This window comes from Ornithorhynchus anatinus, chromosome 2 (genome assembly GCF_004115215.2).
Source record: "Ornithorhynchus anatinus isolate Pmale09 chromosome 2, mOrnAna1.pri.v4, whole genome shotgun sequence".
Taxonomy (NCBI): Eukaryota; Metazoa; Chordata; class Mammalia; order Monotremata; family Ornithorhynchidae; genus Ornithorhynchus; species Ornithorhynchus anatinus.
The window spans coordinates 34141610-34158121 of NC_041729.1; the positions used below are offsets into that span (position 1 = coordinate 34141610).

General features: G+C 55.0%; 1 protein-coding gene across 1 annotated transcript in view; it reads right to left on the bottom strand.

The window, feature by feature from the left end:
- MYO15A (myosin XVA) overlaps positions 1-16512 on the bottom strand; it is a gene marked incomplete at its 5' end in the record, with an annotated part of 100506 nt that overhangs the window by 82702 nt on the left and 1292 nt on the right. The window contains 6 exons of the mRNA XM_029058290.1: positions 1716-1806; positions 2794-2868; positions 3548-3657; positions 5933-5996; positions 7322-7404; positions 11141-14896. Of these exons, the coding sequence (XP_028914123.1) occupies positions 1716-1806; positions 2794-2868; positions 3548-3657; positions 5933-5996; positions 7322-7404; positions 11141-14896 (4179 nt within the window). The remainder of the gene's footprint in view (positions 1-1715; positions 1807-2793; positions 2869-3547; positions 3658-5932; positions 5997-7321; positions 7405-11140; positions 14897-16512) is intronic.

Here is a 16512-nt window from a genome sequence, read left to right on the forward strand (position 1 = left end):
AGGGACTCAACAGATACCACAATTATTATTAGTATTATTACCCGAGACAACAACTTCAGAGTGGGCCAGAATGAAAAGGGGATTTCCTACCACTCAGAATTGGTCCCCTAAGTGCTAGTAATCCCAAGGCCGTCTCCCCACCATTCCCTGGGGCCCCAGGGTAGTGGGGACCATCCCACCCCAGCCTGAAAAGGCAGGACGTAACACCCTTAGCTTCCAGGAACATAGGGTCCCAGGACAGAAAGCAGCCTCCAGAACTCAACTTCTCTATGCCCCTGCCTTGAAGCAAAGCTGATCCACATTGATGGGGGTTTTACGTTGTTCTTCTAGATCTTCTCCTTTCTGGGAGACCCATTACCGGGTCTGAGAGTCACAGTTCTAACTTTCAAGTTGCCCTTTCTGGAAGTTAATACAAGCGAACTTAAGAATCGAGATCCCAGCTTCCACTTAATCATCCAAAGGCCTGAAGCTGGAGACAGTCTCCTGAACTTGGGCTCTTCAAAAATCAGCGAGACTCCTAACTATATAGGTTGACTGAGAGTCCAATCCTATGCAGAGGGATGGACTAGTTGACTCTGGGGGAGGTGGAGGGGCCTCAACCAGCCTGAGGATTCCAGGATTTTCCGTTAATGAAAGAGGGAAGGCAAAGTTTATGGGATTCATAGCTAAGAAGAGATCACAGGAGAGTAAAAAATAATGATTCTCTGACTGTTTGCCAAGAGTTGACACCTGGTGACCACAGAGGGGAAGGAACACCAGGATAGCTCTGAATCGTTAAATAACTAATGAATCACCAATTAGTTGGCAGGTAGCGCAGTCTAATGGAGAGAGCAGGGGATGGGGAGTCGTGGCTGGATTGGGTAACTGGGCCCTGCTATGGGCTGGCCTTGGGCCAAAACTCTTCCCTCCCTTCTATGCTTTGTCTTCCTGGGCTGAAGTTGGCAAGAGAGGTGACAGGGGTGGCGAGGGAGGGTCAAGGCCATAAGGAAAGCCAGACCACTTCTGGTGCCACTCCACCCTCTCTATCTCGCTGTACCTGAAGACTCCCCTCCCATGCAAACTCTTGGTGGGCTGGGAATGTGTCTGTTTACTGTTATATTGTACTCTCCCAAGCACTTAGTACAGTATTCTGCATACAGTAAGTGCTCAATAAATACAAACTGACCCACTACCTCTGCTTCAGGCTGCTTCCCTGCACCAATAGACCTGGTTAGTCTGGGGAGGGAAGGGCAGGCTCTGAGATAGGGGCCTACCTTTCCAAGAAAATGACAGGGGCAAATTTTATCCTGGGAGGAGGCGGGGGTACTCTCTACCACCCATTTGCCCAAGGTCCCTCCTGGCTTTGATTCAGGACTGGCTGGAAGGAACCTCAAGTCACTCAAACCAGCCTCTTGCTTCCAGGATGATCAAGGCCCTACCACAGGGAACAGACGATTAACTATCAATGAGCTCTCTGAGCTGGAAGTGTATTCTCCTGACCCCAGGGGGACACAGCTAACCCTGCCAGCAAGCCTATTATCTAGTAAGAGAAGGGAAGTCTGCCAATTACAGACCCAAGCCGATGTAGGCGATGTAGGCTCGAGCATGGACGTAAGAAGCAATGTGACAAACTCTAGGGTGTTCAGATGCTGGCTGAGATTGGTCCAAGATAGCCAATAGCTGAGCTCCTAGATGTGCCCCTGCAGTGAAATCTCACTCTAGGCAAAAATCCTTACCTGCTGCATGACATCATGTTTCTGGTTCACTGCAGCCAGGTAACGCAGGATTAGCTTCGTAGCTTCAGTTTTTCCTGAGCCGCTTTCCCCACTAAATGAGAGAGAGAGAAAAAAAGTCACATAATATAGACAGATCTAAATTATTTTTAAAATGGTATTTTTTAAGTGTTTATTATGTGCCAGGCACTGTACTGGGGTAGATACAAGCTAATCAGGTCGGACATAGTCCACGGCCCATGTGGGGCTTACATTCTTAATCCCCATTTTCAGGTGATGTAACCGAGGCAAAGCGAAGTTAAGTGACTTGCCCAAGGTCACACAACAGACAAGAGGCAGAGTGGGGATTAGAATCCCAAGTCCCATGCTCCTTCCATTAGGCTATGAGGATTTGTATCTGTAGACACTACCTCCCTCCCAAACCACCTCATTCATACTCCCGACTCCCATTAAGGCAAGGAAGAGTTGGGAGTTTTCTGTTTGAGGAGGGAAAACTGAGTTACAAAAAGACTGACTTCTTTGACTAGGGTCACACAGCAAGTCAGTGGCAGATTTAGAATGAAAACCCAGCTCTGTTGACTTTCCAGGACAACTTCCCCTACCCTCCAATATTCTTTTTCCAAAGCACGATTCGGGGAAGATTATTCAGCGTGGAAACCTATATTTTCTAACCCAAATCTATGAGCTTCACTAATCTAAGAGCTTCATTCGGGAATGAAAGACAGTGGAAAGCTGACTCGCTGAATTTCTCAGGCCTGAGGAGACTTTAGATCTTGGCAGTTTGGCAAACCAAACAAAAGGGAGCTTAAATAGAATTGGATGTCGTCGTGTGAGACAGCCAGCGATCCGGCCTTTAGGGTTGATTATCCAAATGGAATAATAGTCTTTCGAGTGTTAGAACTAGAAAATTTTGCTCCTGTCACAGCCGTACATATCCGCAGAAAATCCTCCTCAGTCCCTCGAAGGCCGTGGCATATCCAGGCTCCAGCAGAGAAGCGGGTAGCATCAGGAGTTGTTCAGCTCCTTCCTTTGAGGGTCCAGACCCTCCCGACCCCTCCCAGCCCCTCTTGGTCTCTCTCACCTGATGATAATACACTGGTTGTGTTTGGCATCCAGCATTTTGGTATAGGCAAGATTTGCGATAGCAAAAAGGTGCCTGCAAAGCACAGATAGGTTAACTGAAACAATACAATGCACAGGTTCACACAGATTCACTTATGCCACCCCACCGCGTCCGGGCAGGGATGTACTTAAACCATCCCCATCAGATGGCAAGAGGTGGGGAATCCTTCTAATAGATTTCCACCACTTCCCACAATAGCCAGTTTTAGAATCTAACAACTATTCCATCTGGAAAGCTTTGACCTAAATCTCCTTGCTGCAAGGAAGATCCATTTCTTCTGGTTCCTAAGGATTTCCACAAGGATGTCCCACACTTTGATCAACCGGGCAGTCCGGGGAGGATGGGTGATAAAGGCCACTGCCCAGGTCAATGCCCAGCCTGCCCAGGTTATAAGGGGTTGCTAGTGCCCTGCCCCAGGGCTAGCACAGAATGTCAACTAAAGGCAATGAAGAGAGGTAGAAGGGAGAGATTGAAGAGCTAAACATCTGCTCATTAAACACAACCTTCGGCCCACCCTCCCCCAACCCCTCCAAACCAATACCATTTCTCCTCCCACCAACCTCCCCGCTGTTCCCTACTCTGAGTGCCCCAGGCCTCTGGGGCACTGTTCTGTAAGGCACTGGCCTCGTTGGCCAAAGAATAACTCAACAGGAGCAATTCCAGCAGACAGAGGCTCGTCCCGGATTTCCCCAGGGGGCTGGGAGGCTCTTACGGTGGATTTTCGCCCAGGGCCCTGCCTTTGTACTGTAACACCTGGTCCATCCCATAGATGTTGAACATTTGGTACGGATTCACGGACACCAAGATGCTGCCAATGTACGTCTGGAACAGAAACAGATTTTCTCCTGGAAGCAGAGCTGCGACTGTCTGTCCCGCTGAACCGTGGGTACCGGGACAAAGATTTGGGCCTGGGATTTCAACTCTGTCCCTGAGGGGAGAGTGACCTTGCCTTCTCTTTTATTGTCACTTTCGGCCCCTCCGGACGTCAGTCCAATTCAGTAGACCAAAGCAACTGAGTAAGGTGCTAAGGCCCCATTCATTAAGTTTCAAGGTGGAGCTCATTGTGGCCGGGAATGTGTTTGTTGTTGTATTGTCATCTCCCAAGTGCTAAGTACAGTGCTTTGCACACAGTAAACACTCAATAAATAGAACTGAATGAATTCATGAAGGAAGGTGGGGATTTTTTCTAGTGGTGGAGCATCACGGAAATAGCCCTGGGATTGGAACTGGAAAGGGTAAAGTGTAAAGCCCCGCTTTTCCTCAACTCCCACTCCCTTCTGGGTCGCCCTGATGTGCTCCCTTTGCTCTTCCCCCTTTCCTAGCCCCACAGCACTTATGTATATAGCTGTAATTTTATTTATTTGTACTGATGTCTGTTTATTTGTATTGATGTCTCTCCTCCTCGCTCGCCGCTCCCTCCCGCCCCTGCAGACTGTGAGCTCATTGTGGGCAAAGATTGTCACTCTTTATTGTTATACTTTACTTTCCCAAGCACTTAGTACAGTGCTCTGCACACAGTAAGCACTTAATAAATACGACTGACTGAGTGAGTGAGTGACTGACTGACTGAATGAATGAATGAATGTGCCCAGACAGCCTGCTGCATGAAGCAGACCACTGGGCTTCAATTTTTTGTTGGTTTGTTTTTTATGGAATTAGTTAGGTACTTACTATGTGCCAGGCACTGTACTTCGCTCTGGGATAGGTACGAGATAATCAGGTTGGACACAATCTCTGTCCCACACAGTCCCGCAGTCTATCCTCATTTTACCGATGAGGTAACTGAGGCACAGAGCAGTGAAGTAACTCGCCCAAGGTCACACAACAGACAAGAGGAGGAGCCAGAATTAGAATCCAGGTCCTCTGACTCCATGCTCTTTCCAATAGGCCATGCTGCTTTTCTACAGCATATCCAAGGGAGCCGGGAAGTAACAACAGGCCAAGACTAGGAAGGGCCAATTCCAGTTTATCCCTGATAGCCTGGGTGCCCTGGGACAAGTCCTTTCACCTCTCTGGGATTCAGTTTCCCCACCCCTTCAGCCACAGGAGATTGAGGGAATGTTGACAGTGAGGTCTCTGCAGAAAATCAGTCACTCAATCAAAGGTATTTTTTGGGTGCTTATTGTGCTCAGAGCACTTTACTAAGCACTTGGAAAGGTAAAAAAAGGGCTCAGCTAAGGCAATTATTGAACAACATGTGCAAATAAACACTGCGTGAATGAGGCATGATATAATAATAATAATAATAATGTTGGTATTTGTTAAGTGCTTACTATGTGCTGAGCACTGTTCTAAGCACTGGGGTAGACACAGGGGAATCAGGTTGTCCCACGTGGGGCTCACAGTCTTTATCCCCATTTTACAGATGAGGGAACTGAGGCACCGAGAAGTGAAGTGACTTGCCCAAAGTCACACAGCTGGCAAGTGGCAGAGCTGGGGTTTGAACCCATGACCTCTGACTCCACAGCCCGTGCTCTTTCCAGTGAGCCACGCTGCTTCTCTATGCTTCTCTACTATGTGAAGAGCACTGTTCTAAGTGCTGGGGGAAATACAGAGTAATCAGGTTGTCCCACGTGAGCCTCACAGTCTTAATCCCCATTTTACAGATGCGGGAACTGAGGCACAGAGAAGTGAAGTGACTTGCCCACAGTCACACAGCTGAGAAGTGGCAGAGGTGGGATTCGAACCCATTACCTCCGACTCCCAAGCCCGGCTCCTTCCACTGAGCCATGGGAACATGGATAATAAAGCCAAGAATGTCTTTTGGTCAGAGCTCAGCCAGACCAAAGTCACGCAGATAGAAGTCCCTTGCTCTTCTTACCTAGGGAGCTGCTCCAACTCCATTTCTGGAAGGGAAACTGTTTGGTCTCTGTCAGTCAGTCGATTGCATTTACTGAGCACTTCCCGTGTGCAGAGCACTGTAGAAAGCGCTTGGGAGAGTGCCATACAACTATGTAACAAACACAATGAGTTTACAGTATAGAGGGGGAGACAGATATTAACATAAATAAATAAATTACAGTTCTGTGGGGTTAGAAGTGGGAAGAGAGCATGCCTTCTCTCTAGGACTTCCCCGACCAGCCGAGGAGGGACTTACGTAGATGATTTCCCGGTCAAATCTGGTCTTCACGTTGTACAGCACTGAGGACTCCTGAAGGTCACTGGAAGGACAATAGAGAGAAACTGAGTTTTAGGACACTGGCATCTGTCTCAACAACTTTTTTTAAATAGTATTTTTTGAGCACTTACTATATGCCAGATATTGTATTAGGAACTGGGGAAGATGCAGTATAATCAGGTTGGACACAGTCCATGTCCCTCATTTAATCTCCATTTTACAGATGAGGTAGCTGAGTCACACAGCAGACAAGTGGCAGAGCCAGGATTAGAATACAGGTACTTATGACTTCCAGCCCCTTGCTCTACCCACTAGGCCACATTACTTCTCTACGCCTGACCCACCATCCCCATTTCTCCTCTCAAAGATGCCAAAATCCTGGCATCTGCATTCTTTGAGGCCCCCCGGTCCCATATCTTTGCAGCATGGCGTAATGGATAGAACACGGGCCTGGGAGTCAGAAGGACCTGGGTTCTAATCCCGACTCCACCACTTATCTGCTGTGTGATATTAGGAAAGTCACTTCACTTTTCTGTACCTCAGTTACTTCATCTGTAAAATGGGGATGAAGACTGTGAGCTCCATGCAGGACCGGAACTGTGTCTGACCTGATTAGCTTGTATCTACCCCAGTGTTTAGAACAGTGCTTTACACTTAGTAAATGCTTAACAAATACCAGTACTGTTATCATCGTCAATGGCTCCTTTCAGAAGTGTCTGGAGGAAGCACATTTTGCCCTGGTGTGGGAGAGCTGCTTAGATTAGAGAGAAGATCCATCATCGGAGTCATACTGGGAAAAACTGGGGAGAAGAGGGGCCCTTCTGCAGAAAGCAGAGGCCCTTCTGCAGAAAGCACCACCCCTGCCCCTCCCCTACAGATGCCCCTCCCCACCCTCCTCACTGTAACGGGGTCCCCGAGTTCAGGCTACCCTGTTTTATGGGCCAATCTAACCCTGACATCCTCTGCTTTGGGCTCACTATCTCGGCTCTCAGTGGTCCCTCAGCGTGGCCCTGCGGTGGACACTGCCCTTCTGGCCAAGGCCCCCTAATAATGATAATAATAATAATTATATTTGTTAAGCACTTACTACGTGTCAAGCACTGTTCTAAGTGCTGGGGTAGATACAGCGTAATCAGCTTATCCCACGTGGGGCTCACAGTGTTCATCCCCAATTTCCAGATGAGGTAACTGAGGCCCAGAGAAGTTAAGTGACTTGTCCAGAGTCACACAGCAGACAAGTGGCAGAAGACGGATTAGAACACACGTCCTCTGACTCCTAAGCCCATGGTCTTGCTCTTAAATCACGGTGCTTCTCCCACTAAGGCAGACCCCAGAGTCCTCCTTGCCCCACATCCACCAGGCACTCACTCCAACTGGGTCATGTCCTCCACCCCGTCCTCGTCCAGCTGCTCCCGGTGTCTCATGGACGGCAGGTTGCGGATGGAATGCATCTGTGCCCGGGATCAAGACAAGCAGAGAGAGCCAAGTAAGGTTGGGTGGGTCGGGGAGGTGGTTGGGACTGGCCAAAGCTGAGAAGGGGTAATGGGTAGCCCAGGATCGCTCTCTGTGGCTCAGAGCCCTCTCCGGGTCTATTCTCACACCACCCTGGAAGGAGGGCGAGGCCAGGACCCACCGCCCTATTTCACAGAGGGGGCAACTGAGGCCCAGAGCAGTCAGAGGAAGTAGCCAAAGTCACCAAGGTTCTATTATAATAATAATAATTATGGTACTTATTATGCGCTTACTATGCGTCAAGCACTGTTCTAAGAAGCAGCGTGGCTTAGTGGAAAGAGGACAGGCTTGGGAGTCAGAGGTCATGGGTTCGAATTCCGGGTCTGCCGCTTGTCAGCTGTGTGGCTGTGGGCAAGTCACTTAGTGTCTCGGTGCCTCAGTTACCTCATCTGTAAAATGGGGATTAACTGTGAGCCTCACGTGGGACAACCTGATTACCCTGTATCTACCCCAGTTTAGAACAGCGCTCGGCACATAGTAAGCGCTCAACAAGCACCAACATTATTATTATTATTATTCTAAGTGCAGAAGGTGGATACAAGTTAATCACAGTCTCCTTCCCACATGGGGCTCACATTCTTAATCCTCATGTTACAGATGAGGTCCCTGAGGCTCAGAGAAGTTAAGTGATTTGCCTAAGGTTGCACAGCAGACACATGGTGGAGCCAGGATTGGAACCCAGGACCTTCTGACTCCCAGGCCTGTGCTCTATCCACTAAGCCACAGTACTTCTCTGGTTTCCCAGTATCCAGGCAAACCACCTGCCCAGAGGGGACAACGAGCATGGCTTTCCCCTGGTCAGGAGGGAGACCTGGCCTGGCTGCTGGGGATAGAGAGCATGGCTCCTTCCTCCTCCCCAGCCCACAGGCACAGGTGGGTGGAAGAGGCCTCCAGGAAGGCCCAGGCTCGACCCAGCAATCATCACCCGCCTCTTTACCAAAGAATTGGTAAAAAAAAGGGGAAAGGATAAGGGGACGAGGCAAGACCAGTAGGAGCAAACCACTGAAATCTACGTCAGCAAGAGGGGGAGAGAAGCAGTTTATCAACAGTGGTATTTATTGGAGAAGCAGCATGGCTTAGTGGAAAAAGCACGGGCGTGGGTGCCAGAGGTCGTGGGTTCTAATCCCGGCTGCGCCACTTATCAGCTCTGTGACTTTGGACTAGTCACTTAAATTCTCTGTGCCTCAGTTACCTCATTTGGAAAATGGGGATTAAAACTGTGAGCCCCACGTGGGACAACCTGATTACCTTGAATCTACCTCAGCACTTAGAAAAATGCTTGGCACATAGTAAGCTCTTAACAAATCTCAAAATTATTATTACTGAGGGCCTCATGCACTCAGCATAGTAACCTTGGGAGAGTACAAAGTAAATAGCACAAACTACTTTAACAATTACTTCAACAACACCAAACAACAAAAATAATAATAATATTTAAGTGTTTACTTAATGTCAAGCACGAGGCTAAGTACTGGGGTAAGGTCAGGATAATCCTGTCAGAAATAGTTCCTGTCCCATACAGAGATCACAATATTAATGATAATAATAATAATAATGATATTTGTTAAGCACTTACTATGTGCCGAACACTGTTCTAAGCGCTGGGGGAGCTACAAGGTGAGCAGGTTGTCTCACACTGGGGCTCACAGTCTTAATCCCCATTTTACAGGGGAGAGAACTGAGGCACAGAGAAATCAAGTGACTTGCCTGAAGTCACACAGCTGATCAATGGCGGAGCCGGGAGTAGAACCCACGACCTCTGACTCCCAATCCCAGGCTCTTTCCACTAAGCCACATTGCTTCTCATCTTCTCATTCACAATCTTAGCAGGAGGGAGAATAGGTATTTAATTCCCATTTTACAGAGGAGGAAACTGAGGCAGAGAGAAATTAGGTGACTTGCTCAAGGTCACACAGTAGAGAAATGGCAGCAGATCCAGGATTAGAACCCAGGTCTCCAGATTGCCGGGCCCACCTTCTCTCCGTTAGGCCACGCTGCCTCGCAACGCCTCTCTGGGAGAAACCCGTTGCTATTTGTCCTGCGGTCAGGCAAACTCCTGGACTTTCTCAGAAATGACCTCCAGGACCTTCCCAATGCAGACACCCGACCCAGCTAGGACTCAAACATTTTCACCGTTCGCACGTGTCCCCCGACCCGGAGGACAATCCCGGGTCCCCGCCTCTAAATCGGTGCATGGGATATTAACAACTCTCAGTGACATCCCCGCCGGGCTGTCCAGTGAAACGGACCAAACTCAAACCAAAGGCAGAACGTCCCTTTTTCCAGCTGGGGATCCGGGCTGGAGGTTCATGAATCCGCCCGCTGCCAGGCCCAGAGTGGTGCCCGTCCGGACTGCATCCGGCTCCCCATTTTAAAGTGCCGGGCCCCCCCCCAAGAGGCCGACTCCTCTTAAAGTAGGACATCGAGAGGAGAAAAACAAGAAACCCAGAAGAAGGCAGAAGGCTGCCAAGGAAAAGCTTCCTGGCTGCCGCCGCATGAATAATTCAGCGACTCACGTATTCCAGGGTGATCAGAGCCCACCGCGGGCGCTGCCACGCATCCTTGGCCCGGGCCCCCGGCCGGCTGGCAGCTCGCCTCTCGAGCAAAGCCGCCGTGAACAAGGAGCGCGGGATCCCTCGTCGGGGCCGGTGGTCGGCCAACGTCGCACGGTCCCGCCCTGCCATCACCCCCAGCCGGTGCCCAGAGCTCCCCTGGGCCCACGGCCCCTAGTGCCCAGCGCCCGCCGGCAGGAAGGCTGCCGACGGGTAAGGGAATACCCTCCCCGCCCGTGGGTGAGGTGAGCGAGTCACGCTGTCCCTGGGTGGTGGCTCCAGTGGCCCGTCCCCTTGCCGCTGCCAAGAACCAACCATCTTGATTCTAATGAAAACTCTCTCCTCCCGTTCCCAGGGCGGGACCTGTCCGATGTCGGATTTGAGCATCGCCACCTTGGTGCCCGTGTCCTCCAGCGAGGCCAACGTTCAGGGCCCCGTGATGTACGGCCCATCAGCCCAGGGTGGGCCCGAGGTGGCCCCCTCCACGCCGACCTCCTCGCGTCTTCAGCCCGTGGACTGACCGCACGTGCTCCTTAGAGGAGCTAAGAGCCGGAAGGTTCCCCAGCCAGCCGGTGATTCCGGGATGTGGGCCGGTCAGCTGGGCAAGTCAGTCACTGCTTCCTGACCCTCCAGATCTGCCTTTCCATCCTCATGAGGACGTGTGGACCTGTCCCTCTCTTCCTGGGACAGCCCTGATGTCTCCAAAGTCCTGCCTGCCGGACCAGAATTCCCTCGCCCACGGAGACTGATAGAAACCTTGCTTCACACGGAAAGTGTTCAATAAAAACGACTGACTGACTTATTGACTCCCTCAGGCTACCCTCTCCCAGGTCCCTTCTCTTCAGCCCCTCCCGCTCACACCTAAGCTGTACAGGACCCTCAGTGAGCCTCTTACTGGCTAGAGGGAGGACCACATTTGGGGGGTGGGGCGAAGTAAAGGTCTTCCGAAAGGAGGACCTGGCCCACCTGGGGCCCGTCCACAGGGCCTGTGGTAGGCGGCAGCTACCTACCCGGCCCTTGAAATACCCAGGAGTTTCCAGTGGGATTTGGGCCTGTCCCAGTATCCTGGGGGGCAGGCCACCTTGAGCAAACTCCTGGGATCTCCGGAGGCCCCCGGGCTTACCTTGTTCTGCCAGGTCCCTCTAGGCTTCTCCTTCCACGGGCTACCCCGGGGCCGCTGCTGGCCGAGAGAGTCTCCGGGGGCCAGGTAGCCCGAGAGGTTCCCCTGCGTCTGGTTGGGCCATCGGTTGAAGCTCTCAGCCGGAGGCTGGTGGAGCAACTTCTCGGAGGACCAGGGGTCAGAGGTCTCCTGCACCTGCACCACGTGCTGCCGAGACCAGTGCTGGCGGGGCAGGTGGGCTGCCCGCCGGAAGGAGCTCATCCTCTGGATCTGTGGCATGACCACGGCAAAGCGGCCGGCCTCTTCCTCCCCTTCCCCCTCCTTCTCTCTCCCCTCCCGCTGCCTGGCGGGTACGTCGGAGGGCCCCGCCTGCGCCGGGGACCCTGGGAAAGCCGCCCGGCCTGGCCACATGAGGGAGGCCGACCTCTGAGGGCCAGACAGTATGGTTCCGGCGGGGATCCCAGGGTTGAGAGGCTGGGACCGGCTGCTGCTCACCACCTTGTGCCCCAGGCCCGGCAGGAAGCTGGGGAACTTTGTGGGGGGTGTAGGGGAGGCGGGAGCGGGCGACGTTCCGGGCACGGGTGCCTCCTTCTCGCCGGGCAGTGAGGGAGCGACGAAACCCGGAGCCTGCCCTGGCCCAGCCTGCCTGAGCTTGCTAAGGAAAACTCTGGCCCCTTGACTGCCCCGGTCTGGGCTAGCGAAAGCCACAGCCTGGGTCAGGTTGGCCAGAGGGCACCCCAAGCGCTGAATGAAGGGGTTAGGGATGCCGGGAGCCGGGGTCTGAGGCGGAAGCAGTTTGGAGAGGTCTTCCGGGCTGGCCCCAGGGCCCGGCCAGGGAGAGGAAGGGCACTGAGCCGGCGGAAGCTCTACATCCCAGCTCGGCAACTGAGGCGTCGGCCCGGTAGCCCCCGGGGTGGGCGGAGAGGAAGGCCGGTCCCTCCGGGCCAGGGTCGGCGGGAACCAGGGTGGCTTCCTCCCACCGACCGAGCGCCGACTGTCCTGTCGCCGCGGTGTCTCCCGCCAGGAGCTCCTGGTGGGCTGGGCGGCACCTTGGTATCCCAGGGACCTCCGAAAGGAGGGACGCAGCTGGGGCTTCACCGCCTTGGTCGGGGGCTCGCTGAGGCGGTTCCACGCATGGGGCAGCCACCGGGGCCGGGTCAGGGAGCCGTGGCTCAGGCTCCGGGTCAGCTGGGTCGAGGGCAGCTTCTGGCTGCCTCTCCGGGGTGGGAAGTAAGGAGAGCCTGGGGCTGGGGCGTGAGGTGGGGGAGGCCCGAAGCGCCTCAGAGAAGGATGAGGCGAGGGGGATTCCAGGCGTGGGGGCCAGCGGCTGGGGGCCGCCGTTCCCAGCGTGGGGCTTAAGGGTGGTCCAGGAGACCTGGGAGCGAACATCTGCCTCCGAGAAGAACTGGAGCGGATGGATGGCTGAGGAGAGGAGGCCCTTAGAGGAGAGCGGGCCCCCCCACTCTGGATGCTTCTGATGGACGGCTGTGGGGACGAGGTGGGGTTCTGGGGGCGGGCCGGCCGAGGGGACCCCTGCAGATCCCCAGGGCCGGGGGACCGGGGTCTTCTCAGCGACGGCCCTCGGAACCCCAGCTCCCCAGGCCTCCTTGGAGAGGACGGGGAGGAAGGAGATGGATTCTGGGGCCCGCCGGGGGCCCGGTTGGGGGGCTGCCCGGGACCAGCATCCCCAAATCCCAGAGAGGAGGGGTTAGACTCCAGCTTCTGATAACCAGCTCGCGGAGGCTCGGACAAACTCCTTCTGCTGGCCCCGGGCCCGAGAGGAGAGCGGACCAGGGGAGAGAAGGACCTCCGGGGCAGAGAAGGGTGAGGGGATGGGGGCCTCTGACGCCTGGAGACGTAAGGAGACGTAGGCCTCGGCCAGACCGAAGGGTCGGGGGAGAAGGGCCCCTGGCTCCTTTTCCTCAGAGGGGGTGGGGAGAGGAGCACGCTTCTCCCGGACAGGGTAGGGGACGGCAGCGCCTGAGAGTTGGTGGGGGTGGCGATGGGCCGGGTGGCTTTCCTCAGCGTCACAGGGGAGCCTGGGTTGCTCAGGTTCATGCCAGCCAGTTTGTAGCCGAACCTCTTGTAGGATGACTCCCTGACTGCAGGGAGGGGCTGCCCGCTGGAGACACTCCCCCAGGGCCTCAGTACTGGCCGGGGCTCCGAGAGGGACTTCTGCAGGAACCGTCCCAGGGACGTGACCGGGGGCTGGCCTTCAAATCCCAGAGTCCTCCGGGGCGTCATAGCAGAGAGCGCTCGTTGAATCCTCTGGGCCCGGGGAGAAGGGAAGGCGCCGGGATACGGGTCCGGCCACTCCTCCTCCTCTTCCTCCTCGTCCTCCTCCTCGTAGTTGGTGAACGAGACGCCCGGCGAGGGTGGGAGGGGCACCTCCAACTTCTCCTTGCCAAACAGCTTCACCTGGGGCCGCGGGAAGAGGCGGAACTTCCTGAGGAAGGAGCGCTTGGAAGGCGCCCTCTTCTCGATGCCCTGCTGCTCGAAGAACGAAGGCTTTGGCGGCCTGAAGGGGTACCTGCCCTGGTCGTCCCCGAACTCCTCCGGCTCCTCCAGCTCCGCGATGTCGTCCATGGGGTGGGCGTAGGGGTTGTACCGTGGGCGGGGGAGAGTGGCCCAGTCAGAGAGGAAGTAAGGATCCTCGGGCCGCGGGAAGGGGCTGTCCAGCGGGTAGGCCAGCTCGTCCACCCCGGAGTCATCCTCTTCGTCGTAGACGGCGTAGGGGTCCCCGTAGTAGTCGTACGGATACCCTTCGTCCCAGTAAAATGCCGGTGGGTACCAGCAGCCGTCGTAGTAGTAGTCGGAGGGCACGTAGCCGAAGGGAGGGGCGTACGGCGGAGCGTAGTCATTGTAGCCGTAGCTGTAGGGTGGGTAGACGCCGTCGCCTTCGTCGTCGTAGTATCCATAGAGCTCGTCCAGCGGGTCGCCGTAGTAATAGTCCCCGTAGTCAGGCCTCCCCAGCCAGTAGTAGCCCCATCTGGCTGGCGGTGAGGTTGACGACAGGTGTTCCTGCTCCTCGTACTGGTGGAGAGAATGGCGGTCAAAGTAGTCGTCTCCCTCACGATAGTAATCGTAGTACTCTCCCAAGTCCTGGAATCCCTCCAGTCCATAAAGGGAGCGCCTCGGCCCACCCTGCCCGGGCGAGCCCTCCGGCTCCCACGGCCGGAAGCCGGGCGCCTCTCCCGACTCGTAGAAGCTCTGGCTGCGGGGGAACCGCCTGGTGCTGCCCTCGTGCCGGAGGATCTCGGCGCCCGAGGGGAAGGGCAGCCGGCAGGAACCCACCCGGCCGCTAGTGCGGCCCATCCAGGCATCCACGGGGGACTGGTCGCCTCCCGACTCCCGGGCCTTCTTCATCAGGAACCTCTTGGTCAACCAGTTGACGGCCGTGGAGGCTTTGCTCACCACGCCGGCCTTGGGCTTCAACTTGCCGCGGCCCCGCCGCCCGGGGAAGCGGATCACCATGAAGGATGGCTTCTTCTCTTTGCCTTCCCGCTTCTTCCTGCCCAGCCTCATCTGCGTCATCAGCTTCGAGTAGGACTTCATGGCCAGCTTGGACTTGGTCTTCCGCTTTGTCTTCTTCGGGCCCCTCCAGAGCCCCCAGAAGAAACGAGAGGCGCTCTTGAACCGGCTCTTCTTGGAGATCTTGGGCTTCCGGTCCCGGAAGCCCATGAAGAGCCGGGACGTGCCCTTGAGGCTGCGTTTCGTCTTCACTTCCTGGACCTGGACTTTCTTTCCCTTCCCGCCCCTCTCCGGCTTCCCGCCTTTGCCCCCCGCAGGCCTCTTGCCCCTTCCTTCCTCCTCTCCCCCGCCCCCCTCCTCCTCCTCGTTCTTGCCTTTTTTCACCATGGCCGCCTCCCCCCTCCCTGCCCCGGCGACCCCGAGGGGGCAGCCGGCTGGGGATCGGAACCGGGAGCCGACCGCGTCCGGTGGGGCCGAGGGAGAGCTAGGCGTCCACGGGAGAGGAGGTGCGGCTTCGGACTGGGCAGGGAGTTAGGAGGCTGGTGCCCCCCCGGCCACCGAGGGACACCCGAGAGCGTACGCGGCGGCTGGGCAGGCGAACGTGGGCGTATCTATAATTCATTTCTTCACGGCCACTGACTGGAGGCTTCCCCCTGGGCCGTTTCTCTTTCAGAAGGAGCTGGGGTGTGAGTAACCCAACAGCGGTCGAAGCCGGGGGGAGCAGTGGGGGCCGGGAAACGGCCTTCCCTTGGCCTCTCCTTTCCTCCGGCCCTCAGGGCCCTGCGAGGGACCAGGCCGTGGGCTCCCAACCCCACCCCTGCCCTCAGCTCCTAGCTAACACCCAGGGTGGGGCAGGGGTGGCACCCTGGGTTGCCCCCTTCATAGAACAGGAGAATGAGATTCCATGTGGAAACACCCAGTGGGGACCGGGCCCTGCTCTTGTTCTTCTGCCGGGACGCCTGAGTCTGGGGAATGGGCCGGGGAGGGAGGAAGAGGCAGGGAAGATGATTTCTGTGGCTCCACCGGGGAACGGAACTCGATCTCTTCGCCTCCAGACTTCTGAATAATACACGGAGGTTGTGCGGGAGTGCCAAGGAGCGGCTCGAAGAAAGGCAGAAGATGCAGATACCGAACCCTCAGCAACCGCAGATCCCAGGCTGCTGAGATGGGGTGGTGGTCCCGCTCCTTCCCCACACTCCCTCAACCCCCAGCCGGGAGGTCTGCAGGGCTTCTGGTCTCTGGGTCCATTCCCAGTAACCCACTTCCACCCCTTCCACCAGGGTCACTTCACCACATCGGGGCCTCTGGCCAGGCTTTGACAACCCCAGAGCCTGTCTGACTGTCAGCTCCTCTCTAGACTGCAAATTCCTTGTTAGACCATAAGCTCTTCTCTGGCAAGGAATGTGTCTACTAACACTTTTTTTTTTAAGGTACTCTTTGATCGTTTATTCATTCATTCAATCGTATTTATTGAGCACTTACTATGTGCAGAGCACTGTACTAAGTGCTAGAAGTGTACAATTCGGCAACAGATATTGTGTGACAGGCACTGTTGGGCAAGTCACCGATTAGACTGTAAGCTCGTCAATTGGCAGGGGCTGTCTCTGTTGCCGATTTGTACATTCCAAGCGCTTAGTACAGTGCTCTGCACATAGTAAGCGTTCAATAAATACTATTGAATGAATGAATGAAATTCACTCTGCTTCTCTGGGCCTCAGTTGCCTCATCTGTAAAATAGGGATTAAATCCTCCTCCCTCCCTCCAATTTAGACTGTGAGCAAATGGGACAGGGACCGTGTCCAACCTGATAAACTTGTATCTACCCCAGTACTTAGAACAGTGCTTGACACATAATAGGCCCTTAACAAAGACCATTTATTAAGCACTGGGGTAGATACAGGATA